At 46.6% G+C, this 27,621-nt stretch overlaps 3 protein-coding genes across 3 annotated transcripts; 1 reads left to right on the top strand and 2 right to left on the bottom strand.

Annotated features, from left to right (window-relative positions):
• The first annotated feature begins 6,272 nt into the window (after positions 1-6,272).
• On the top strand, positions 6,273-13,042 carry pnp5b (purine nucleoside phosphorylase 5b). The gene is made up of 6 exons (XM_056596008.1): positions 6,273-6,577; positions 7,630-7,799; positions 8,096-8,199; positions 9,566-9,741; positions 10,122-10,312; positions 10,945-13,042. Exons 1-6 carry the CDS (start codon positions 6,555-6,557, stop codon positions 11,142-11,144), a joined length of 864 nt encoding a protein of 287 aa, XP_056451983.1. The 5' UTR covers positions 6,273-6,554; the 3' UTR covers positions 11,145-13,042.
• A 3,008-nt stretch (positions 13,043-16,050) lies between these two features.
• Positions 16,051-25,225, bottom strand: LOC130387150 (uncharacterized). Its single transcript, XM_056596146.1, has 9 exons — positions 22,647-25,225; positions 21,450-22,025; positions 20,411-21,166; positions 19,507-20,124; positions 19,142-19,151; positions 17,888-18,099; positions 17,557-17,621; positions 17,420-17,471; positions 16,051-17,327 (listed from the first exon to the last, which is right to left on the bottom strand). The coding sequence occupies exons 1-9, from the start codon at positions 22,900-22,902 to the stop codon at positions 16,192-16,194; spliced, it is 3,681 nt and encodes a 1,226-aa protein (XP_056452121.1). The 5' UTR covers positions 22,903-25,225; the 3' UTR covers positions 16,051-16,191.
• Positions 25,226-25,321: 96 nt separating this feature from the next.
• Positions 25,322-27,618, bottom strand: LOC130387064 (zinc finger protein 629-like). Its single transcript, XM_056596007.1, has 2 exons — positions 27,210-27,618; positions 25,322-26,957 (listed from the first exon to the last, which is right to left on the bottom strand). Exons 1-2 carry the CDS (start codon positions 27,490-27,492, stop codon positions 26,077-26,079), a joined length of 1,164 nt encoding a protein of 387 aa, XP_056451982.1. The 5' UTR covers positions 27,493-27,618; the 3' UTR covers positions 25,322-26,076.
• Positions 27,619-27,621: the final 3 nt, after the last annotated feature.

The raw sequence follows: 27,621 nt of genomic DNA, 5'->3' as shown, positions 1-27,621 counted from the left end.
ACCATAAATAAAACGGAGGGGGGGGGGGTGGGGAGAGCGATGCAATCGTGAAGTGAATAAATCAACCACCATCACCACCACCAGCAGCAGCAGCAGCAACACGCCCAGCGCCTCAGCCAGGAGCCGACCTCTTCCTCTTCTCGGCTTACAGCCGTGTCTTATTCTTTTAATGAGAAACGGTGCCGAGGACAAGGGAATGGGAGGACTGGGTAAACTGGGGAACACGTGCCGGGGTATTCAACGTCCTGCTCAAGGTGAAAAAATACAGATATGTGCCTATTGCACCCACAGCGTGCAAAGCCCACAGAGGTGTAAGAATAAGGGTTAACAACAGAATGCGTTTGCTGTTGACAGGATGTCAGCTAGATCTGGGGGATGTGTGAATCGCTCACACACTTCTGTGAGGTTGTCTTTCCTTCTACCTGTGCAGAGTGTCGGGACCCTGCGGTCACTTGATATGCAACGGGGGACTGCTGACTGCATGAGCTATGAGTCAGTTCATCTGAAGGGGAATTTAATGACCTCAAAATGACTCAAATTGACACGGTTTGATGACCTCAAAATTACACGGTTTGAAAGGGACCTCAATGGGATTCCAGGTGAAAATAACCGTTCCCCTCGACATTGATATTACGGGTTTGATTGTGTGTGGAAGCAGATGCACAAAAAATTGCATGAAGTTAGGGGCCTGCAAAAAAAATAATTCAGACCTCAACCTTGGGGTTGTGGACCAACATGCAGTGGCCTTATACGACTTGGCTCGGGCTAGCAGCCTCAGTGATAGGACTACCAAGTGCATGGGGATAAACACGCAGCTCTCAGGCTGCCATCAGCCGTCCCCTGCTGAGACCTTTGGTCTCGGTGAGGTGAGGAGAGAAGGAGGAAGAGGAGGAAGAAAGAGAAGGAGAAGAAGAAAGGGTGGATGATAAAGTAGGAGGAGGACGAAGAGAGGGTTTCACTGAATGTCCCCATCACGAGCACATCCATGCACACTCACCAAAACACATCCTCACACACGCACATACACAAACACACCCGCACAAAAACACGCACACAAACACGCACCCTCGCTTTCTCTTCGTCACCCCGGTCTTGTGTTGTATCCCGGAACTTGCATAATTATTAGTCCTTTCCTTCCTGCGAGGTATTTGTTGAATAGGTTGACACAGGAGTTCAGAAGACTGTATTATTTCTTCATCCAATCATTTGTTTGTCTTTACTTTGGGTTTTCTTGAATGTAAATTGATGTAACGGTTGTTGGTGTAAAATATCAGTGTCTGTGTTGAACCAGTAGATGGCAGCATATACTCGAAATAAAAAAACTCGCTTTAAAAATAAAAAAACTTCTTGAGTAATTAGGCAGGACAGTTCTTAGCGGAAAAAAAGTGACGACGCAACTAAAAAAGAATAGCAATCTAAAGGCCATAGCCTAACCCCTTTTTAACCCAAACAGTAATTATCGCTAAAGGGGCAAAAGCGGAAATGACCTCAGGCCCATTGCACTCACGTCAGTGGGGATAAAATGCCTGGAGAGGCTGGTTGCCCAGCACATCAAGGCCTGCCTCCAAGCATCATTTGATCCCCACCAGTTTGCTTATAGGGCTAACCGCTCAACTGAGGACGCCATTGCCATCACCCTCCACCCTCCACCTATGCAAGACTGCTCTTCATAGATTACAGCTCAGCCTTCAATACAATAATCCCGGACATCCTGATAAATAAACTACTGGGCCTACACCTCCCTGCCTCCACCTGCGCTTGGATAAAGGACTTCCTTTCCAACAGACCACAACAAGTGAGACTCGGCCCCCATCTCTCCTCCCCCCTCACCCTCAGCACTGGCTCCCCCCAAGGCTGCGTGCTGAGCCCACCTCTGTATACTCTACACACATCTGACTGCTCCCCCTCCCACCCCTCCAACCTCATTATAAAATTTGCTGACGACACCACTGTGGTCGGACTCATCTCTGGGGGCGACGAGACGGCATATAGAGATGAGGTCCAGCAGCTGTCAGCATGGGGTTCAGCAACTAACCTCCAACTAAACACATCCAAAACTAAGGAAATCATCATAGACTTCAGACGACACAACCTAAGCCCATGCACCCCTGCACATCAACGGGGATTGCGTGGAGAGGGCTCCATCCTGCAAGTTCCTGGGAACATACATCTCTCAGGAGCTTTCTCGGTCCACAAACACAACAGCAATAAAAAAGAAGGCCCAGCAGCGACTACACTTTCTGAGAATTCTCAGAAAAAAACATCTTGAACAAAAGCTGCTGCATGGTGTCCTTCTACCGGTCAACCATTGAAAGTGTGCTCACTTACTGCATCACAGCATGGTATGCTGGCAGTTCGGCAGCAGACAGAGGGTCATAGGCACAGCTCAGAAGATCACAGGCTGCCCACTGCCCTCCCTGGAGGAGCTGGCCAGCCCCCGCTGCCGAGACAGGACCAGATCCATTCTAAAAGACGCTGTGCACATTGCACCCTGCTCACCACCTGTTCGACCTGCTTCCCTCTGGCAGGCGATACAGGTCAATGAAATCACGACCCACCAGACTAACCTACAGCTTCTTCCCCTGGGCCATACGTATGCTAAACAAACAATAACCCCTGTGCGATACATAGACAACCACATGAAGGATCACCACTACCTCTGGACATTCCTCCTTATGCTTACCTTCCTGGACCTGCTGCTATTTAGACACACGTGGGCGGGAGGGTTGTTGTCTGGGAGGGAGGGGGTGCCAGAACCCCGGCATTCACTGAGAGAGAGCGGTGATTACATAATATTAACAGAACACTGATGGCTCTGTTACCATAACACTGTCACGCATGATGAATTAATGAATGAACAAATTAACGAATGACTGACATGTGGACACACAAAGGAATCACGCCTGGACACACACGATTACACACACACTTATTATTATCGAAACATACAGGCCACCTATTCATCATGAAGGCGGACCCCTGAGTGTGCGCGTGTGTGTGTGTGTGTGTGTGTGTGTGTGTGTGTGTGTGTGTGTGTGTGTGTGTGTGTGTGTGTGTGTGTGTGTGTGTGTGTGTGTGTGTGTGTGTGCTTAATTGTGCGTGTGTGTGTTTGTTTGTGTGTGCGTGCATGCGTGTGCGTGTGTTCCTGCACTCGTGACGCAAAGGCCATCATGTGTTACTATCTCTTCCTCACAGTCAGTTCCTTTGATAAATATCCACGGTATTGTCATGTCATTCCTCAACCCACCCTCTCACTAAGGCCATATGGAAAGCTAGGGACACACAGCTGTTGGAGAGGAGCCTTTATAATTGATCCTTTGTCTTCCCGTTTGCCTCAAAGGGCCGAGGATATGGAGCTCCATAAAAAACGGTCAATAACTTATCATTCCCTTATAATAACAGCATGTGCAAAGACATCATATGCAACCAATTAAACGGGTACTTTAAATTGTCCTTAAGGACCTATGCCGTTGGAGAATGTCTGTCTCTCTTTCAATTTCACAGATTTCTCCACATATTGATCTTATTTCCCGGTGATTTTGTGGCTTGAAAGTAAGTAAGGGTGCGGGCCTATTCCCAAAAGGAGGATATCCCGTCTTTTACTGCTCGTCATCTTTTGACAACGCGTTGCAACGCCCCGCGCTCTCTCTCAACAACCCGCGGCTCTCCGAATGGGTCTCTTCCACCACCCTGTGGCTTTTGATAAATAATAGCCTAAAAACTTTTTTTTTTCTCAAAGGGAACACCTCTTATTTTGGAGATCAAAGTGATACTGTGGCACTTCTTTTTTTTATTATTATTATTGTCAGTTAAAATAAAAGTCACATCCTACACCCATTTCTTAAACGAAACAAAGTATAGGCTTTTTTTTCTCTTATATATATATAAAGATATATAAAACGCTAGATGCTGAGTTGATGCTGGGTCGAATAGGATTTATGGCTCCAGATCAATTTTATTTGGTGGGGGGGACCAGAAATGGCTCTTTTGATATTGAAGGTTGCCGACACCTGTTGCTGCTTGTGGGAGTGGACCACTTTGTCGATGAAAGCTTGCAACCAGGAAATGCAATTCCACCATGAGTCCGTATGGTCCGCCACAGAGCCATCTAGAGTAAATTAGAGAAGGGATTTGATGTGGAATAAACTAATTCGATCCTTTGTGGACATGTTCGTCTCGTGCTAGGTATGACTTGGAGAGGTAAATGTTCAACAACGTGGTTTATTCTAACAGAGATAAGGTAAACGGGCTTGCGTTCTGGAGGTGGTTCATGAAGCATCTCACGAACGCAGGTAAACAAACGGAAATGGCAAAGTGGCTATGTTTGTAGTCTTTAACTTTTCATTAAAACCTTATGTGGTGAAGAAACCATTCACAACGGTGGTTAGCTTGAAACATGTCATCAGAAATAGCATGATTTTAGGGACTAAAATAATTTACATCAGGTTCCCAAACCTTTTCACCTCGAGATCCAAAAAAGAAATTTGGTGTCTCCCCGGGACCAATTTTTTTATAAAATCATCATAAATTCCCACAACATCTGCATTTATCTACATAGACTACTGATACACAACAAACCAGGAATTTAAAAAGTTACATTTTTATTTAATAAAAAAGTAGCCTATACATCACACCAATGTGCTGAGTGTAATGTTACGTTTTTCACCGCCTCATTACGAATTTGCCCTATAAACTTGAAAACTGCAGTATCAATACAATCACTACGTCAGCTGGAGTGGGGTATGTGGTCAAGTATATTAACAAGTAAACACAAACAAAATCACAGAAATAATCACTCTTGTAATAAATATAGCCTAAGGGTGTAATATAAAGTTGTATATAACACCTGAATTATGAATTAAAGTGTATACAATCAATGAATGAACGACTGAGGTTTATGTGGTTGAATATAGTTATTGTTAAAGAAAAGTTAGTACTAAATCAATAACCAGATTTGTATCTTTAGTTGATTGATACAGTAATAATAGTTAAATAAAGGGTACCTATTATAAATCATTCAATCATTATTATGAGGAATGAGCATTTGTGAACAGTGACTAATAGTAATTTTGTCACATGGAAGTGTAGTAGAAACCAGGTGGCCTTTTTTACACTGCTGCCCTTATGTCGTTTTTGCTCTATATAAGATGGTATAGCATAGTATACCACTAGTGCTTTGCGCAGTCATGCATTGTTGACAGTCTGTATAGAAAAGGTTCGTTCGTCATATGTACTGGCTGGCCCGGATGGGGGGAGTTCCCCACGTGTTCTCCATGTTTTACCGTAATGACCGACCGCCAGGGACTTCCCCCCTCAACACTGATTATGAAATGTAATGCGGCACAGCCTTCTGAGGTGGTGTCTTAAAACAGTCACGCATCTCCATCGCAGTTAATGTAGTCATTTGAAAGTGTATAGAAATATTGGATTCTCAACCGATATTAACGCTCTGAATTACATTTGTGACGGAATGGGTCTGGAAGGCGGGGAAAAAAAAACGCTCTTCTATTTGAATGAAAAGGAAAATGGAGCAGAGAATTGCGGTGTATTTTATTCAGCCAAACGGCGACCCAATTAACACCGGTCGTTGGCCCATTTTGGGTTGGGATCCTGTGTTTTAGAAAGCGGATTAAGAGCCATCTAAATAGCTCTAGTCCTTCAGTAGCCTACTCACTGTATGTCGATTGTTAAATCGAATGACCGAACGCGCCCTGCAAGACGCGCTCATTTCCATAAAGTTAAACTTCACCTCGCCGCAAGCGAGCCGTCCCACAATCTGTTTCACGCCGTCCCACAACATGAGAGCGTGTTCAGCAGCACGCACGCGTCCAATACAAAATGAAACGGAGGCGAGTGCCACACTCGTGGCCACGTGTTTGGTGGAGCCAAGCCCCCTCCCCACCAAATTCAGTCTTATGAATGAATGAATGAATGAATGGACGCATCAAGTTCCGGGGGACAAACTGCCCCCCAAAAACCTTACAATAGTCCACGAATTAACGAAGCAAGCTAATCATTTCTCTGATTGATGCATTTCCTTTTGTGTTGCTCTCTGTAGGCTACTTGAACACTTAACTTCAAAATAGACCTACTGCAATAACGATCGGCAGGCCCAACTTGCAACACGTTGGGGCAGCACGGTGGGAACGGTATTACGTGGCCAAGGCGAGTTCTGCATTTTATATGAGTCATAAAGTGTAGACAAAAAAGGTTAAAGGCCTGTTTAATTATTCTAACGAGACACGCAAACACAGCGCGCTGGGACTTCACCATCCTCTCCGGTAGTCTGTGGACCCGACATCCGCCATTGAGCCAATCGTAGCGCAGGGTCGCGTGTGACGCTGAAAGGATGTGGGTCAGGCCATGGGCTCTGTGCGGAGAGGAGTACCATTCGGACTGAAACCACACGCCATTACCGTAGCAAGAATCACTAGTGCGACGTAAACGCAAGCAAGGAAGCAAGACCGATCGCTCTGTAATTGTGCGGCGAAAAAAAACGACGGACTATACTGGTTAATTGTGGGCGCTGCGGAAAAACATCTGAAGTCTACGTTATGATGTTAAGTTCAGCACATGGGTGAGTATCCTCTCCAAGGTGGACATTTACCCACATCGTTTCCACCGCTCTTTTAATTAATACTTAAAACACTACTATTAATTACTGTAAACACTACTAGTCCTACTAATGATAACACGAATAGGCCAACATGAATACTATGCGAGCAAAATATCAGCGATGGCCCGAATGGGGCGAATGGATCAAGGGCTTAGATGTTCCATCCTCAGTCAGAGGTGAACAGCGAACATTTGAGAATAAAACCCTTCTTAAACATACGCACTTGACCACGCCAATAGACGCAGAGTATCTTACCAATAGGTGGTGTTGAGTTGGTGTAATTTAATAAGTGTGCTATTTTAAAACGCCTGCTTTACTGTCAATGGCTTTTAACAGACTGCGCCCAGTGTAAGGGTGTGTAAGTCATTTAATAGTGTTTGTTACCTACACTATGAAATGATACACCTTGTTATACAAATAAGGAAACGTGACTAAGCGATCATTCTGCTCCATCGGCTGAGAAAGTTCCACAACTTTTTCCAATGTTACGACATCGGAATAGTAACTATTTGCAATCAATTCTAAGATTTGCACAGGACAGGAATTATGATTTACAATCAGTAAATCGAGGCTGATCTCTCCAGCCTTACACATAATTGTAAAACCAGTAAAGCCAGAAATAAAACTGATGATATGTTCTTCATCAGTTGCTCCATTCCAAATGCAAAGACAGCATCGTTGTATTTGACCGTCACCCTCCTGATATAGCCTCTCTCTCTCTCAACCTACTTCTACTCAAAGATCTGTACGGCTTCGTTCACTTTCGAATTCTCCTTTCTCCTCACTCACAAAATAGAGGCTTTATTGATCGTCTCCTGGAATAATGTCTCTGTCCTCAATCTAAACTCATCTCCTCTCTCTCTCTCTCTCTCTCTCTCTCTCTCTCTCTCTCTCTCTCTCTCTCTCTCTCTCTCTCTCTCTCTCTCTCTCTCTCTCTCTCTCTCTCTCTCTCTCTCTCTCTCTCTCTCTCTCTCTCTCTCTCTCCTGATGCTGCCCACTATCCCGACTGAAAGCAATAGCTATGAGGAATGCAAGATCACATCCGATTGGCTGAAGGCCCACACGGACGTTCGCCCTGTGCTAGCCATAGTCTGCGGCTCGGGGCTGGGGGGCCTGGCTAAGACAATCAAAGACCCAGTCATCCTAAAGTACCAGGACATCCCCAACTTCCCCCAAAGCACAGGTAAGCTGTCCCACCTGTGTGGAACCAAGGCGCTTGTGTGTCTTTAACCAACATCCATGTGGCTAAAAATGCAGTGTGGTCATTACTGTGTGTGTGTGTGTGTGTGTGTGTGTGTGTGTGTGTGTGTGTGTGTGTGTGTGTGTGTGTGTGTGTGTGTGTGTGTGTGTGTGTGTGTGTGTGTGTGTGTGCGTTGCTAATGTGTGTGTGTGTGTGTTGCTAATGTGTGTGTGTGTGTGTTGCTAATGTGTGTGTGTGTGTTGCTAATGTGTGTGTGTGTGTGTGTGTGCTCCTTGCAGTGCATGGTCACGCGGGTCAGCTTGTGTTTGGGACTCTGCAGGGGAAGCAGTGTGTGTGCATGCAGGGTAGGTTCCACCTCTACGAGGGCTACCCCGTCCAGAAGGTGAGTCGACGCCCCCGGCTCCTGAATGTAGAGCTCAGAGTTCACTTTGTTCATTTTTTAGTTTGTCACGGCGTGAAATCCTGCTGCGTTCACCTTTCTTTGGTTGAGTTTACTTTGGCCCTGTCTAGCTTCCTCTTACAACGGGTCTGTTTCTGCTCTTCTTTACAGTGCAGAGTAGTGGAAAGACTTAAGACATTGTGGAGAGTAGACTAGTACCCCAGGATGTTATCCAGTTGATGGGTTACCAGACAGTAACCATACAGGAATACATTAAGACATGTATAGACAGTACAATTACAAAGAAAAGTCGGCCATCATCAAATGATCACCGGTTTTGATGATGCTCCTTTCGAGTGCCATTGGAAGGTTTTTTGGAATTGTGGGTCTCATGTTATAGAGTACATTACCATTCCCCTTGGCAGCGAGTGAAGCCTCAACCTGCTATACTATTCTGCTATCCTGTTCTACAACTTTTGGGGTGGGCAAAATGACCAGTCAGTCTCGTTGTGGAAAGAACAACATTTAAACTCTAACAAGCCGAGCTGGTCTGCAGAAAACCGTCTCTGCCTGTTTTTTGAAAATCAGATATTTTAACAAACAATGCCCTTACATGGCTTCTCCACCAGCCGACTTTTGCCATGTTCCTTATTCTGGGATTTGTGAGCTGTTTCATAATCTAATTTATCTAAATTCACTTACTCGTCCAAACTTGTCTGAACCTATCTCAGTATCCGACATTGTCATGCATTCACGTATCATGTTCTTAAGGCTCTGAAGGCAACTGTATTCTCCTCAGACCCAGAGCCAAGGGCGTGGTCTGTCCCCGAACAACCCCGACAAACCAAATAGATGCTATGTCTGTTTGAAAAAAAAAATTAATCTCACCTGGCTTGATCCATGGCCTGAATATGAGTACACACCGGTGGCCCAGCACATCGGATGAACTTTCCTTGAAGCCAGAGTCTCTTCAGAGGACTCCCAGTCTTCCACGTTTATCTCATCTATATAGCAAATAAGTCAACATATCGATTAGAATCCTCTAAGGCACTTACCCCGTTCGCACCGCATCCGCCCGTTGACGGATCTCATTGCCTTTGCGTGGGGCGCTCTCGAAATGCATTGTGGGTCAGTCCGTTCTGTCGGCTCCGTGGCCTGCGTTAAAAAAGTGGAGAAATGTTCAACTTTTTGGGCAGCGACCGATCCGTCGGCCAATCAGATCGCGTCCCCCACACGTCAGACACGCCCTCTGTGATCTTTTGACGGACTTGTGCAGTGTGAACGCGGCGATACTAATCAGGGTAGTTCGGTAACGAGCTCGGTGACTTTCTGCAGTTGATCTTTTCCTCTTTCCCCGCACGCGGCCCAGATCACCCTACCCATCCGCGTCTTCAAGCTGATGGGCGTGCAGACGGTGATCCTGACCAACGCGGCGGGCGGGCTGAACCCGGGCTACAGAGTCGGGGACGTCATGGTGATCAGGGACCACATCAACATGCCCGGCATGGCTGGGAACAACCCACTGGCAGGGCTCAACGACGAGAGGTGTGTGTGTGTGTGTGTGTGTGTGTGTGTGTGTGTGTGTGTGTGTGTGTGTGTGTGTGTGTGTGTGTGTGGGTGTGGGTGGGTGGGTGGGTGGGTGGGTGGGTGTGTGAAGATGAGATGCCCTCATGTACTGTTTCTGTAAAAAAAATAGAGTAACACGTGGCTGGGGTTAGAATCGTTAGTTAATTCACGGGCTTCCTTGTTCAGATTAATGGTTGCCATATCCTGTGCAGCCCACTCAAAATGACTCAGTCATCTATAACTGCTTTTTAACAGAAAAAAGGCAGATAAGGGCTTGGGCGATTCACCGACCCTAACCCCACCAGGCCGTGTGCCTCGTGTTCCCGTTCAGACGGTTAACACGCTCCCTCCTCTCCCAGGTTCGGCGTCCGCTTCCCCTGCATGTCGGACGCCTACGACAGGAAGCTCCGGGAGATGGCGCGCGAGGTCGGAGAAGAGTTGGGCTTCAGTGACTTCCTGAAGGAGGGGGTCTACGTCGTCCTGGGCGGCCCCTCCTTTGAGACCATCGCCGAGTGCCGCATGCTACACTCCATGGGGGCGGACGCCGTCGGTGAGTCTGGACTGAGGTCATCGCGACATGGGCCTTTTTTTAAACATCATTGACTGAGGGAACCGTGAAAGAATTCCAAAGCTCCTGTGCACCTCAACGGTTTGGGGAAATAATCGAATTGCGATTATTTTGACCCATGTTTTTTTGCGATTTATTTTATTGCGATTTAATGCGCGATTTATTTTATTTATTAATGTCCTTATGTTCTGTATTATTCACATAGCAATGTCTCATTTTTTAGTATGACCAACACAACATTTGAAGCAGTCAGCATAAAAACTGCTCTTTCCTTTAGGCCAGGCCCCACATATTTGAAAAAAAAAATACAAAACATTGAATATACAGACATATTATATCCCTCCCCCTTCAACTTTTGGCCCTCAACAAACACAAATAAAGTAATAAGCCAGTATTTCCGAAAAAGGAGAAAGCAATAACAGAAAGAATGCAGAGAAATGAATTCCAATATCAATTGCAATCCAAAAATAAATAAACAAAACAAAGGTACAAATTATGAAAAAAACACAGTGCGTGACAAAGCAAAGTGCATCTCCAACAATGATAACAATCAAGCGCTTCCTCCAACGGCTCTGTGTCTGGGTCCCGCGCTCTAACCCCCGTCTCTCCCCCAGGCATGAGCACGGGCCACGAGGTGATCGTGGCGCGCCACTGCGGCATGCGCTGCTTCGCCCTGTCCCTCATCTCCAACCAGGCGGTCATGGACTACACCAGCAGGGAGAAGGCCAACCACGAAGAGGTGCTGGAGACGGGCAAGGGGAGGGCGGCTCAGATGGAGCAGCTGGTGTCCACCATCGTGGCTCGCATGGAGTAGCCCGGGCGTCTCGTTAGACCGGCCCCCCGTGTCCAATGGCAGGTCAACATTCCTACCCACTCACTTAGCTGTGTTCCAAATCGTTCCCTATCACGGATATAGCGCACTATATAGGGTGCTCGCCGTTTTGTATTTAACATAGAAAATGTAACATTCAAAATTAATTTAAAAAAACTTGATCAAGGAAATGTAACATTCAACATCAATTCAACCTCCAGCTTTCCTCGTGAGCGCCCGGTTTGTTTACATGATGTGGGCGCATCTGTCTGCGTCACACAAATACCCGGCGCATTTACTGACGCAAATGACGCTTAGAAATGTTCAGCGTAGGGTCCGAATTCTCGTTTGTTCGGTCCCTATATAGTGCACTATATCATGAACACTATATAGGGAATAGTGAGTGAGTGAATAGGGAACGATTTGGAACACAGCTACTAACTCCCAGCGACTGATATCCCCCGAGAGCTTTGGTCGCAGCTGGCCGGCTCAATCGTTAATACTGCGTAGGCTTGTTTTGGGGAAACTGGAGAATGCGACCAGAGAATTCTGTTACGTGGGGAATGTGGTGTCTTTTGTCCAATATACTGTGCAGTGTTTCTCCTGCACACACCAAGCAGTGGCTTTCAAATACTATTTGTTGGTGATAACACTTTTTATCATGTTCTCATAATTATTGTTCTACCTCCCCATATGTTGCATACTTTTTTTTTTAAATTAATATTTATAATATTATTATTTAATTTTGACAGTGAATGGGAAACAACGCTTAATTCCACCCCTCTTAACTGAGAGTGGTCAAATTAAATACACATGTCAACCGGAAGTAAGGAGGAGGTCAACATGCTCTCTTATAATGCCTGGTCTTATGGAATTGTTTTGATTTTGATTCTGTAAAAAAAGGGCAGTTACTGCGAAATATTTTTTTTGAGAAAATACGATTATACGAATAAGCCAGCCCCATGAGATCAGCCCCATATTCAATCATTCACAAGTCCACCTCAAAGTGGCCCCGGGACATGAACCGTGGCGTGTTCGGTCGTTGGCCATGCTAGCGTGTTGGCATGCTCAATGAATATTGCGCACATGACAAGTGTGTTCATGCCACTACAGGCCTTTCCTCCAGCAAAAAATGCATCAAAAACAACTCGGTATCGTGGCTAAAAAAAGATCTTGGGGGAAACACTGGCGTGAAAATATTTATAAATAGATATATAAAAGGTTATGTATGTACATAACTCGAGAAAATGCTTACGTATGACTCACAATTACTCTTGGGGTTTAAACTTGAAACCACCTCCATCGTTGTTTCTAATTTAAGAATTGTATTAATTGTTTGAACTCGATAATACATTCCCTGCTTAAGGTTAAAGGTGCGATGCTTCAAAATATTTATAGAACTGTATAAATTATCGTGTGTGTGTGTGTGTGTGTGTGTGTGTGTGTGTGTGTGTGTGTGTGTGTGTGTGTGTGTGTGTGTGTGTGTGTGTGTGTGTGTGTGTGTGTGTGTGTGTGTGTGTGTGTGTGTGTGTGTGTGTGTGTGTCAAAGTCTAAACCACATTCCATTACTATTTCTCCTACCCTACTGTTAAAAAACTGGTTTACTTTCTTAAAATCACTGATACAAAAAATATGTTTACAACAAAGAATTTGATTCCATCCCTGTTTAGTTCTGCAGCCATTACATCTGTCCTTGGACATTTAAATGGAAATAACATGCAGAATGCATGTAAGAGAATGGAAAGCCTGTCATTAATCCATTTCTAAGAGCATTGGGCATCCACAGTGCAACTAACTCGCAATTAGTCCGCTTCACTAGTAATCTTGTATTTCTGTCTATGTTGCTTCATTCCCAATAAACAAATCGGTCTGAAAAATAACAACGTTTGTGGGTGTGTGTGTGTATGTGCCGGTTAAACATTAAAGACAAAGAAATTGTATAACTCACAATTGTGAATTTCTCTCGCCAGGACTGAATGGGGGGGAAAAGTATGGAAAGGGTCAAAACCAAACGCATACACATTCACCTTCACATGCCCCCCCCCCCCCCCCCCCACACCCCCACCCACATGAGGAACAAAATGTTCAGGAGCAAAAACAAATGATAGCAGCGGCCCTGGTAGTGCTAACTTATTCCCATGAACACCTCGCCTCCTCCCCCCTGGTTGTTCCCCCCCCCCCCCCCCGCTCAGCTAAACAGCCCCCCTTCTCCTCGACCACATCGGCCCGCTGTTTCTCACCTCAAACGTTGCTTCGGCAGCAGCCAGAGCCTCACCCCCTCCCTGGGCCCCAATCCCAAATACCTTTCAGGCTGGAAGCTTCTGCGTTCCCTCTTCTTCACCATACAAGGTCATGGGAGCTTTTTTAACAAGCAGTCAAGTGTCGCCCACAGTTAAATCAAGTCTTCTTTCCGTGTGGAAGGAGGGGGGGGGGGGTCCCTTTAGCAGTGTTTAGAACAGTATGGGGGTAAGGGGACATAGCATGATTGTGACGGTGCCTAAGAGAACAGCTTATGGCTTAGTCTTAGCTTAAGAGGTCAAGCCTTTGCATCAGGTGTGTTCTCCATTTTCAGGGCGCGGGATTTGAGGACTTGAGACTCAACACAGTACTGGTTGCTAGTACTAGTGCTAGATCTGGTCCTGTGAGCTGTAGCGCACAGGTTGATGATTGATAAGTGTTCTGTGGGAACATATTTTAAGCCATGGCGTGTTATGACTCCAATAATGCGGTCAAAGGAAACATGGAATGTTTGGTGTGAGCAAGCGTAAATACCCTAAAGCTATGGGTGTATTTGAGGAAGAACCTGTCAGAATGACAAACTGCAGTGACACTTCAGGGAAATCACCAGTTGCTGTGTGAACATTGCTAAGCCTTCAACTCAAAATACTTGAATTCTTTGCCGGTTGATCATGAGGCCGGACACAGGCGCATCTTGTGTCGAAGGCCAAGGAGAAATGAGTGAGAAAGGGTGTTTGCCCAGAAGTCAGATGGTACCAATGCGACCGGATCACAGAAGTTTGTCTGTGGCACTAGAGTAAGGGTTAGCAGGGTCAGCATACTGGGGAAGAATGGCCAACGCTGTTATCGAGGCGTTTTAATGCCCCCTGTTGCTCTGGCAGACAACCGTCAGTGTACATAAAGGTTGACATGAATTATTTTCATGAGGCAACATAACACAGGCTATTCATAACATCATTGAAATGTGCAGGAATTGCCATAAATCTTCAGCCAAGCTAAACTGCAGAGCAATAATGAGATTGCACCTTATTTGGCTTACCTGCTGCCTACACATAACTCACATGCAACAAAGATTCCCACTGATAAAATACTGGCATCTAAACTCATTCATGCCCCAATAGTCTCTCCAGAGAAAATATAGAAGACATGGACCAATATCTTAGTTATATAAGTTACGTTTTACCCATCGCCACAGTCTTAATGTAGTGATATTTTCTTGGTTCCAGAGTAGCCCTGGAATTGCTTCAGTTTTGAAAAGCACAAGCTAAGGCTTGATCACTTGAGCCTGGAGCAGTAGCTGGTGGAATTGGGAATGATTGAGATAGCTGATTTGCTTCACCGTTGTTATAGGCAACGTCAAATGATGGTGATCTGACAAATAACAACCTTCAGACATCGTAGTCATCCTATTTGTTATGTGTGGCGATACAGCAATGGCCGATTGATCGTGCTGGTGTTGTGGAGATAAATGAAAGCACGCAGAGTTCAGCAGGAATCGTGAGCGGAATCACGGAATGCTACCTGAATAGATGTAGAATCAGAATGCAGCCAATGAGTGTAACTTTGACTCCAAAATGGCAACACATTTGTGACACATCACTTGCAAAGGGCCTGCAGACATTTGGCTTTCACCAGAGAAGAAGTAGTATCCAACTGAATTCAGAAATACACAAAGTAAGTCAAAGCAAGAGCTCTTGATCGCTTTTGTAAACAAGCTTTGGGTTTCAAATGTTTAATTCAAGTTATTTGCTACCTGTGATCATAGGAACACCATTGTTCGTGGATTCCGTTTGGGGTTTCAGCTTGGAGTTTTTACGATACATGCACATCTTTGTGCAAATGGACAGCAAACATCACAACTTAAATATCAGGTTTTTTTAAAAAAGGCTTGCATAAAGCAATGCCCTTCATAAAAACACATTCGTAAGCTCTTTTATACAATTCTCAACCTTGATCAGATCAACTCGGGGATCATCTTAAGCATTGGTTTTAACATGGAACATGCAGATCATCAGGTCACGAGCCAGGGCTGGCCGTGTAGTATAGTCAGATGTTTTAATGATGACTATTGGTCTCTAGGAAACGTAGTTATTACACCTTTCAACAGAAAAATGGAACGCAAACAGCATATTTTCGAGAAATAAATAACAGATAAAAAACAAAAGTCTCTTTAGAGGGGAAATGTGTTCCCATAATGTGATATCAGGAAATGACATAATACCATGAAGTCAAATCATGCGACACAATGGCTGTTTGTAGGAAATTGCTCACCCGTTCACCATCTGGGATGTCAACATGTGTGGCGCCACTCGAGTGTCTGACTTCATACCCAAAGATGCACCGCAAAAGCTGTGTACACTACAGCTGACAGTGTACTACAGAGTCTACACTCATCCTGCCTATCCATGTCCCATGATGCATTATTCAACCATCGGGTGAGACCTCACACATGTTTACAGGACCAATGCGCATCCCACCGACAGACCTCCACAGCGCGCTCAGTGTCCCAGTTCCCTCCTTTCCCCTTCCTTCCTTGTTCCCTCCATAGTCTATAGCCCTGCAGAGTTCACTCTCTAGGGACCAGGGAACGGATGAACAAGTGAGCAATCTCGCTTCACGGTCATAACGTTGGGGCTGCCATAACCCCCCCCCCCCCCCCCCCCGCCCCTCCACTCCACCATCTCATTCCGGTCCTGGTGTGAATGTGCGTGCATGAGAGTAAGTGTGTGTGCGTGCGTATGTATACGTGTGTGTGTGTGTGTGTGTGTGTGTGTGTGTGTGTGCGTGTGTGTGTGTGCGTGCGCGCGCGCGCTCAGCTGTAGGCGTGGATGATCCGGTGCCTCTTGAGGTGGTGCAGCAGGATGAAGGTCTTGCCGCACTGCGTGCAGCTGTAGGGCCGCTCGCCGCTGTGCGTGCGCTGGTGCACGCGCAGGCTGCTCTGCTGCGTGAAGCGCTTGCCGCACTGGCCGCAGCCGTACGGCTTCTCGCCCGTGTGCGTGCGGTGGTGGATGTTGAGGTGCGACGAGCACTGGAAGCTCTTGCCGCACACGCCGCACCAGAAGGCGCGCCGCCGCTTGTGGCTCTGCTGGTGCAGCTTGAACTGGTGCAGCCGGGCGAAGGCCTTGCCGCACAGCGAGCAGATGTAGCCCCGCGTCGCCCCCCCGGCCACCGCCGCCGACCCCGCCCTGTGGTGGTGCGCGGCGCCGGCGGAGGGGTGCTGGTGCTGGTGGTGGTGGTGCTGGTGGTGGTGGGGGTGGGGGGGGTGGGGGGGGAAGCCGTCCGGCGAGAAGGCCGGCCGGTCCGAGTCGGCGTCCCGCTCCGAGGGTTCGTGCGCCGGGTGGGCCAGCCCGGGGATCCTGGGAGGGAACGCGGCGTGGTCACCCGGGGGGGGGCCGTCGTGTGCGTCGGGGGGGCCCCTGGAGGACCGGAAGGCGGCGGCGGCGGCCGCGGGCGGAGGCGCGTCCTTCTGGTACTCTCCGCCGTAGGGGGCCTTGCAGGGGGGCTTGGGGGCCGACGACGGGGGGCCGGCGCCGGCCTTGCAGTGGCCGCCGGGGAAGGCGTGCGTGTCCGGGTGGTTGGGGAACGCGCTGGAGTACTCCTCCACGACGCTGGAGAAGTCCAGGAAGCCGGCGTCGATGTCGTTGCCTTCGATGATGGACGACCACAGCTGGTTCTCGCGGTCGTCCAACGAGAAGTCCCCCGGGAGCGGGTTCTGTTTGCCGGTGCCGTGCTGGCACCTGTCCCGACCCGACGCAGAGTGACCCTCCTCCTTCTCCATTTTGATGGTCAGCTGCAGGTCGTTTGTCTCCTCTCCCCGTAGGCCCGGATTGTGAGAAACGGCGAAGTGGTTCGGGGTGCCTTCATTGGTGAACTCGGCGTTGGACAACTGGCCGGCCTCGTCCAGCAGGTGCGCCTCGGCCGAAGTGTTCGAGTATTGCATGGCATGCCCTGAAAAAAACACATTAGGGTGAAGGGGAATGATTCAGCCGTCAACGTATTAAACCGACCTATCTAGCCGACCCATATTCTTTTGGACCCACCTATAGAATCTGAAGATCTTCTTCTCCATACTGCTTCATCTGGAGTCTCCTCCTTTATGGCAAAGGGCTTTGCGTTTATTTAATTGAATGTACGTTCCATTGACCAAATTAGGAATTCATAAGCGTGCGAAACATACCTTGATATTTCCGGCGGGATGCGGGCAGCTGCTCCCAGCATCTGTCCCGCTGTCAATATAGCTTTCTAATTGGTACCAAAATAGACAAACAAGGTGGAGCCTCGTTAGTATGACAAGTAGTTAGGCAGCTGCATGGTAACTTGTTTCAATCCCAACAAGCTAGGATGATGGATGACCAAATGATGAACATAAACACAGTATTCGTGGTCATTTATCTGAGGCATAACCTGCTTTAATGACATACTGAGATAAAGGACTACTTTATAAGCATACGAATGCATGCTAAAATAACAATGAGTAAAGGATACACATAAGAGCACCCACTACTTACCAAATCCCCGATGCATTTGTGCTTTTTGGTTTTCCATGACTAATAATTTTCTTTTCAGGATTTCATTCTCGCTCTGTGTTCGTGATATTTCAATATGCAAAGAACCGCATTTATCATCGACAAGTTTAGAAATTTCTGACACAGCTGTTTTTACCAACACCTCCATGATAGAGGTAAGCTGGGTTTGAAAAGGAATACACGTCGCCATGTTACTTTATAAATATAAGTATAATAGGTTGATTTCTAAAAATATATCATCATGCGAATACTTGTTATAAACTGCAATAACAATCGAGGCAGGAAAAATACATCCCTGCCTGTAGTAACCCGGAACCTTTGTTTCGCGTGGCGGAGCATTTTACCGTAAAAACTAGAATACTGTGCACGGTGGGTTCAGGGGATTCTTGGCTCCATCTATCGCTTGCAACCTGTGTTTCAACTGCAGTAGACCTCTTTGCGCTCAACGGATTGAAGAACTAATAACTTAGGGCAATAGCATGTTTGTTTGACATGTGCCAATCAAGAGGATACACTACTATAAATACTTACTCGGTTTTGAAGGAGTGAGTACAAAAAAACAATAAGTGTAGACTCTACGAGGTTTGGCAAACAAGCAGCACTGCCAAGCCTGATTGAGAATCGTTTGAGAAGATTTCAGATACCTTGCTTTTGGGATAATGTTGGAGCCTGCCGTAGGGCAAAACACTAACTGTTTACACGCTAAACATTCACAATACTACTTATGGAAACTCACTTCACAAAGAATATTAAGTCACCCAGAAGACCAAGCATCCACATTGTTGGTACTTTCATTTTCGTCTGTTTATATGATATATTAATGTCGGACGGAGGCACCTTTTTTTGGGACGCATACCATTATCAATTAAATTAACGCTAATTTATTACTGCTTCTGAAGATATGCATTGAATTCATCATGCACGCATATAAGGACTCTTTCTGATGAATAGTTTCATACCTATATTCATAATTTCCAGATATGTGGGTGGTTCAAATTTGAAATAGTCGGAATACTTCAAGAGAGGATACCCATAATTGAGAGACGTTGCATGAGGCAGCAACATACAACAAAGTGATCGACAAAATAATTTATCATTTCCTTTTTTAATCTTAAATATTTGAATTTAAAATTGAGCTTTCAGAAAAAAGGTCAAAACTTCAAAGAGGTTAACAGACAACCCAGGTTATGTTTCAAAACAATCATCTTCAAATTCACTTTAATTTGTCTGGGCTACCGTATGACAGCTGCAGATCAACAGAGAAACTGTGCAACATAGGACACCACTCGGAAAGGACTGTATTTCCTTCTTTTGTAACAATTTCATGCACAACACCTAGGCAGTATTTACATACGCACAAACGTATGTAATGTGACATTGAACAAGGCCCCGGTTCCCATGACTTCTAAGGGGCCTGTGTCAGAATTCTCCCCAAAAGAAAAGGAAGGACCACCTTAACGACTCAAATCGAAATTGCACATGTCGACAGCACTATAAAGTATTGAATATGCAATATTAAAAAAACAAATCATGGTTGCAAACTACGCAACTAATGTCATTTTTAAATAGAAAAACAGGATTCGCCAAATCAACCTACTAACTGGGATCTTTGCACTGGTGGCTTTCAAAGTTACTCCAGCATTCATAGCTCGTCCCGCAGGTCAAGCAGATGAACCCGTTCTGCTTGTCCCCGTCGCCGCCACAGCCCTCGTCCAGGGCGTTCAGGTCGGGCACCTCGAACGGCGACGCGCCCTCCTGGGAAGGGTCCATGCCCATATACGGCTCCTGCAGCATCATCTCCATATCCTCTTTGCCCTTCACCGAGGGCACCTCTTTGTCCTGGGACCCGTGGGCCCCGTGGGCCCCGGGCTCGCTGCCGGGGCCCAACCAGTCCTTCACCATGTTCGACACCACGCTGGCCGCGTGCGCGCTGTACGTCGACGCCAGCGGCGAGAGGCTACGGCCCCCGTCCTCGATGATCGAGGTCCACAGGAAGTTGGCGTCGTCCGCTATGCCCTGGGCGTTTCCCGGCGGTAGGACGTAGTCCGTCTCGGGCTCCAGCTTCACGGTGACCGGGGGCTCGCCGCGGCCGGCGTCGTACGGCGAGTCGGGGATGCGGCCCCCCAAGGCGGGCGGTCCGGACATGGACGTACCGGCGATCATCTGGGGTTGGGGGTTGCCTTCCTGTTGCAGCGCCTCCAACATTTCTATGCTCTGTTCTTTACAAAATAAAATGAGAAACATCTAAATGAGTTTCATGAGTCGAGCACCATTTCCGTCATTATTCATGCTTCTTTGGGGTAGTCGTATGTATTTAGGGCTAAAATGTGAGCTTGGTTTTTTGATTTGTTTAACTTTTGTTCAATTCAGTGTTTGTTTTGAACTTATGACACACACACACACACACACACACACACACACACACACACACACACACACACACACACACACACACACACACACACACACACACACACACACACACACACACACACACACACTAACCAGTTCTGTGGGTCTTCAAGTGGATCTTCAGACTGCCCTTCTGATTGAAGAACCTCCCGCAAATTTGGCAGCCATACGGCTTCTCGCCCGTGTGGATCCTCACGTGCCTCTCGAGGTGTCCGCTGCGCTCAAAGACCTTGCAGCAGAACGGGCAGACAAAGCACTTCTTGGGCTTGGCCGGCTCAAAGGAGGGGTTCCTCCGTGCCCAGTGCGGCTGCCACGGCATGCAGTTGAAGTTTGCCGACATCCCCGTCTCACCGAACGACCCCGGCGACGAATATCGCGTCAGCGAAGTGGCGTTGTCACTCGGACTTCGGTACGGTTTCACCGACATGTTAAAGGGCCGTAAATGTTCCCGTGGGGTAGCAGGATGTAAGGAGCCGTGTCCCGACCCAGAGGGCATGCTCCTCCCCATGACGCCGTTGCTTGTGCCTGGGTTCTTTTTCACATGAGGCCCCGGCAGCCACAACTCTCTGTCTCTATCGAAGACCTTGACGTCTTCCGCCGGGCTCCCGCTGGCCTCCCTGGCTGGATGACTTCCCCCGGGACATGGGTTCAGGGGTTGGGCTGCCACTTTCACCTCAGGTCCTGACTTCACTGGAAAACCTGTGGTGGGATGGGCTTCTTCAGGCAACAGCTCATCTTTAACTGTAGACTGGCCCCCATTTTCAGCATGGGGGGTGTCTGCACTAAATTTCTCTTCAGGATCTTGCCGATGTTCAGCTGTGCCTTGTATTTCTGGTTTGAGCTGAAGACCTGTAAATGTGCCAAATTCATTAGGGCATCTCTAGAACTGACCTCACACAATAACTAGACTACAATCGAACATAATAACATAATGATTGAGGCAGACATCTTAAGGAGGACACATTTTCTTTGTGAAACGACAATTTAAAAAGATGAATCTATTCTAGACAAGAGAACCTCAGAATGTTAAGGTTTGACGAGAAATACATGTCAATGGCTTCGTGACAGCAATCCAACAATTACCAAGCAGGTCTCAGATTGTGCACATTTGAGCCACACATGAGCAACCTACCCTTTTGGTGTATCTTCATATGTTCCTTGACGCTGCTCTTCTGGTTGAATCGCCGACCGCACAGCTCACAGACGTACGGTTTCTCGCCAGTGTGGATCAGTTTGTGCCTCTCGAGGTGGGCCCTCCGGCTGAAGTTCTTGCCACAGTAGAGACAGGCGAAGCCCCTCTTAAACATTAAGCTCTTAATGTTCCTCCACCGGACCGGGTTGTAATTGTTACGGTAATAGCTGAACGCAAGCTGCTCACGGGCAGCAGAGTTTTGCTGTACAGCCCCTGAGCCGACAACAACGCCAGAGGAGCTGCCGACTCCTGTGGGAGCCGATGGACCAGGCGGGAGGCCCTCTGCCAAACCCAGATAGTCAGAAGTACCGAGTCCAGCTGCGTTGTACATGGAGTTTGCTCTCCACGTTCCAGATTCCCTTTCAAAGCGGGTCTGTTCTGTTCCCTGCTGGGCCAGGGCCTCTCTGGCGTCGGTGACGGTCTTCTCGCCAGGCTCCCTCTTGACTTGTACCTCAGGTGTGGACCCTTTGCTTGGGTCCTTGTCAAGCACGTTTTCATTGCAGGCATCATTGGCGACTGTGAAAAAAACAAAAACATAGTACAGTATTTTGCCAACCAACCTCCAAGCCATTTTAATAAGAGGCTGCATTGTAGGACCAATACGACTGTGTCTCATAACACTAATTAGGGGTCTGCTCCTTTTAAGTAACAGGGTGCAGGTTCTGACTTCTACCAGCGCTCTAGTACATAAAATGATCACACCGATTGCTAGTATTATGAGCAACACCTGTCCTAAGATGACGCCTCTGTGAAAGTTAATATTTTCCAATTCAATATTCTGGCAGACTTATAAGTAAATAAAATGGCTATTTATGCATAAGGCACCTGTAAACCCAACATTAAAAAAAATATAGAAGAAATAACGTTTGATTACCAGCAGATGCTTGATTAAATATCTTCCTGCCTACCTTTTACATTCACTACAGTTTACAAGCTAACATACTCCCACATCCATACATTCCTTGTGGACGTAGAGGTTAAGGTCTAGACTCTTGTATTTAAAAACAACAATCCAAGATGTTCTCCAGTTGCAATTAAAGTTAAACGAATCAATCTGACTGCTCAGCATCAAAATTCTTCCGAACCAGACGCATTTTCTGGAGTAAAACTACGTCGAAATGTAACGTTACGCCTTACCATCACTCCCTGGTCGTTCATCCTCAGTAAGAACGATCATCCCTCGATCTTGACCCCCAGTCGCTGCTTTCAGCTCATTGTTGAGAACGGCGATGTTGTCTTTCAGCTTTAGGATCTCATTGTCGCGTTGGCATATTTCCAAACGCCACACCACCATGCCATCTTCGACAACTTTGGCGATTTCTGCAACAGCAGCTTTGGACAGTGCATCGATAACAGAGGAAATCTGAGCTCGTATGTTAACGACACTCAACATAGTATACGTTAAAGGATATGCCGAGATGTCCACTTCACCGCTCTAGGCTACCTTGCAAAGGCGTCCAGCTTCTTGTTCTGACCAAAGTAAGGTAGCCCATTTACAAATAGAAGGTACACAACCTGATACTATCGCGTTTGTCGTAGCTTATAAGAGGCTACACGCTAACATACACACACAAACTGAATCATGGCTGAACAAGCGAGGAGGTCCTCCCGTTCTACGGATATGACGTAATTACCTTAATAACAGACAAACGGGCAGCAAAAGCCTAGAATTAACTAAAAACTAGTATTGTTGTTTTAGAACTTTTTTTTTTTTCAAACATGACTTTAGAAGTCATGGAATTCCCGACAGAAATACAATCAAATGCTCTATCAAAAATGCAGTCATTTTATTCGGCCTGAATTGAATTATTGGATGGCCAGTGGCCACACTACCCCTGTCGTCATTGCGCATGACCGGAGTCTTCCACAACAAGGCTTTAACTGTAGCCTGTAGGCAGACCTTTTGCTAAAGCTAGCGATGTGCTTTGTGGTTGACTTTGGCAGAAGGCCTGAAGGTAGTGGTGCCGAGAGGATGCCTCATGAAACGTCAAAGCCTCGTAGTCAGATTAACCACCAAAGTGGTTCGAACTCGAAGATTCAAATGAGTACGCTATAGGGACACCTAGTGGTGAATACAATTATGATGAAAGAAATAGTTTCCTGTGATATGATGTTTGCTTCGTACAACATCAAAACATTTCAGTGATACGTGTGAGGGTGCCGTTCATAAATATCTCCCGAGCTCATGGTAGAAAATAAATCATTTGACAAAGATTTTAAGACATTCCGGGCAAAATAGAATGTCTTATCAACTACAGTAGCCTACTAATAATTGTAATAATAAAACTGCATGATGACTGAGAATGAGTAGGATTCATTCAATAGCCATTAAAGTGATCTTGGAACTGGGTAGTGTCTTCTTTTTGTAAATGATGTGCCAACAATTGTGAACCCATATCGCGGAACAGCCCGAGATGAAGCCTCGAACGTCACACGCTACGTCATTTCTCCTATGTGAATCCTACTCGATACGAGCTTCGCTCGGGGGAGGAGCCGAGGTACTCGACACACGCCCCGATGCCTCGACGCAAACCATAACATCACTACCTGAAGGGAGGTGTGGGCTTATTTATGCTGGAGACTTTCAAAATCGAGCTTACTTATATGTATTTATATTTGTTTGACGTGTGGTGGCACGAAAAGCAGCTTTGACTGGCTGGCATTCCAACTCAGGCCATGCCAGAAAAAGGAAAATTCATGAATTAACTCCCAATCAAACTGGGTTTCTTTGAGTACAACTGTTCGCGCGTAACGCGTTGTGTGGCCGTACCTTTAGGCTGTTCTTGTAAACTCACCTCTGATACAGCACAGATATATTCTAAAAGGGCCTTACCTGATAACAGGTAAAACAGTGGGATGGCATAATTTAACATGGCTTTTCACAAGTGTCTGCAATGCTGCAAAGAATACATGATTTTAGTTGTCCCCCTACATTTAAATGTTACACATCCATTCTTCTTTGGCAAGAGAAGAATGGAAACTCTGGCAAGCTGACTATTGCTAGTTTTAAATAAACAATCAATTCATTAAAGATCATCTGGTTTTCAGATCACATCTAGTACTATGTTATTATTTAATCACTGTTTTATCCAAAAGCATGTTGTGGTATACATTCAATAAATAATCCTTTCTGTGCTGAATTGTCTTGCCTACCTTTCCTTTTACTTTTATGTAGGCTACATAATTCGGGAAGACCAACTAGTACCAGAAAATGGCACCACCGCGTTGAACACCATCACAATCACTTTATTTAAAAACTGCTTACTGGTAGAAAAAGTGGAATACATCAAGCAAAACAAGAGGCTAATACACAATTGCCTCATATTTCAAAACTCTAATGCATCGACCTTAAGGGGCCTTTCACACTCACTATTTAGTCTGAAATTATCCTAGAATGTTTGTATGAAAAGGTGGAATACACTTTGCATTAGTGTCCGGTCAGTGCAATAACACTAGTAAACAAAGCAACGTTTAGCTTGTAATGGAGTTGTGGAGGGAGGGGGGAATAAGGGTGTATTCAGATCAAATGTAGTAGTTTGCCTCAACAGCGTCTCTTTAATATGTACCACCTGTGACGTTAATTTAACTGTATTAGACGGCGCTATCGTAGTTGAGCATTCAAACCCTATCCAAACTGTGTAGTTAAGGGCCGTTCAAAAACATACATATTAAAGGTTGCATCAGCTATGTTGGGCGACGTCACTTCTGTTGGTATTTGAAGCGAGATCCCAAACAAACAGAGCCAGCTCGCCCCTCCCTTGTGTTTCGTGCATCCAGTAAAATCTATCATAAATGCAGCGCAAAAAAAAATGTTTTACTGCCTGCTTATTGGGCGGGAAGCTAGTGGATCGTGAGGAAAGATCAGATGAATGTGATCATTTATGTTTTGGCCTAGAATCGCTGACGCAACCTTTAAGGACATGCTTGTTGCATTGTTCATTATGTGTAATACCTAACCCTTAAACTAATTAAATGTTACAAATATTGGTCATGTGAATGACTTTTAAAACACAGGAGCAAATTACAGTAAGAACAAATAAATAAATAAACAAATAGCACAAACGCAGAGTAAAGGGCTGATTATGGTTCCACGATCACTCAACACAAATACAGACCCATAAAGGGCTCTTTATGGTTCCACGTTCACGCAACGCAAGGGGGTGACGGACCCCTTACGTCCTTGCGGACCCTCCTTGTGTCCACCGCAAGGGCCGGATGTGCGCCCCCAAAAAATCGTAACCTTCCTTTGAGGGGACGCAGCAGCGAGGCCTGTGATTGGTCCGCTCACTAAAACCCGACACAGAACCATAAACAGGTTCACGAAGCGTCTGCGTGGTCCTTTGCGTCGCGTGAACGAGGGACCATAATCAGCCCTTAAGTGACTGGTTCCCCGAGTTTATCGAGGTAATAGTCGGACGCTTCTCGGTGGGGCCAGCTATCGGGAAGGGTCGAGTTCCACACAGTGGGGCGCCCCCCAGGTGGCTCACCGGGGGGGGGGGGGGGGGGGGGCGCGCATACCATAAAGCCTCAGTCCTGATCGCAGCGACCCGGGTTCGATCCCGGCATGTTATTGCCCTCGTCTGTGGATCTCCTGGTGTATTTTGACGTTACTCAGGGCCGTGAAGCATTTCCCGCACGTTTCACACCTGTAGGGCTTGATCCCGCTGTGGAAGCGCTCGTGGCGGACGCAGTTGTCCTGACGGGAGAACAGCTTGCCACAGATCTGACAGCTGAAGGGCCTCTCCCCCGTGTGGACGCTCTGATGCGAGTTCAACCGGGTCCTCTGCGTGAACGACTTGCCGCACTCCTGACACTTGTAGGGCTTTTGAGTCCTGTGGAGGAAGTGACTGTGGCTGGACTGTGGAAGCTTTTGATTGGCTCGCCAACCTCTCGCCATCCTCCCCGCCATGGAGGGTTTTCTACTGGGGGTGTTGTCCCCGAAAAAGTTGCCGACGGAATTCCACCTTTGCAGGTCTGTTGGTAGTAGTCCCGCCTGTATGAGACGCCGGCATTGCATGGCTTCGCCCTCGCCCTCGCCCTCACCGGACAAATAGGGGAATTCTGTTGAGGTGTTAGTCGGCAAAATTGTACTTCCTGTGCACATTGGTGGTACCTGGGGCGCTTCCTTCATCAGTGACGCGCCGCAAAGCTTGGGTGCTCCGGCCGAATTCCAGTGGGTCGTTGTTCCATGTTGAGCGGGATCTGTTGGATGGGTTTGTTCGACAGCCACGTCCTCAAAGACAGTACTGGATGGCCAGGGAGAGACCATGTCCTCTTCAGGGTCAAAGGCCAACTTATCGATCTCTGCTAGCTCTGTATTGACTGGATTCATTAGTGGAGGCTGATCCCTTTCGTCCAGCGGCTCAGACTTGATCTTCACTCTCGGGTCCATCTGCTCATGGATGTGGTTCTGCTCGGCGCCGAGGGGTATACTAAAATCATGTTCAACTGCAAAACAAACAAAGCAAATGTGGTTTACTCTCTCCTCTGAGAAATAGAGAGTGCTGGAATGGTTCCCCGACTAGCAGTTAGTGAAACGGGATGCTTGTTAATTAATTAGCTTGACTGTTGTATTGACATTGAACCCTTGCATAAATGTTGAACTAAGGGTAGCTTGGGTTGGTTTGTCTTACTTTGGAATAGAACGGGCTTTAGGATGGCCGAACTGAACGCACTGAGGATGTACTCTGTGGGACTTACCTTTATCTCTACCTTGAAGCCCGTACGCTCCAAACGCATTGATCTCTTCTGGACATCTCGAGGCTTCTGCTTTAGCGATGGATTCTTGCGCTTCAAAAAGATCCACTTCCATCTGTCTCAAACTTCTTTTGAGTTCTAGTATTTCACCGTCTCTCTGACTAATTTCAAGTCGTAGTACGACGGACTCGTCCTCGACCAGCTTGGTAATTTCGGCTACTGCTGCCTTTGACAGAACATCCATTATTGCCGACATTTGTACACTAAAATGTGAAGGGGAAGACATCGTGTCCACGAATTAAAAACGTCAAACAAGCACCTGTCGATTAAAAACATATATGTTTGTTAAACTGTCCGGCACTGGGTTTGCCTTATTTTGTTGACGTACGGAAAAATGAAGGACGGAAATAGCGTA

The sequence above is a fragment of the Gadus chalcogrammus genome, chromosome 8 (assembly GCF_026213295.1).
Source record: "Gadus chalcogrammus isolate NIFS_2021 chromosome 8, NIFS_Gcha_1.0, whole genome shotgun sequence".
NCBI classification, from domain to species: domain Eukaryota; kingdom Metazoa; phylum Chordata; class Actinopteri; order Gadiformes; family Gadidae; genus Gadus; species Gadus chalcogrammus.
Note: the sequence above shows the minus strand (reverse complement) of the source record. Positions and strands in the feature narration are given on the sequence as shown.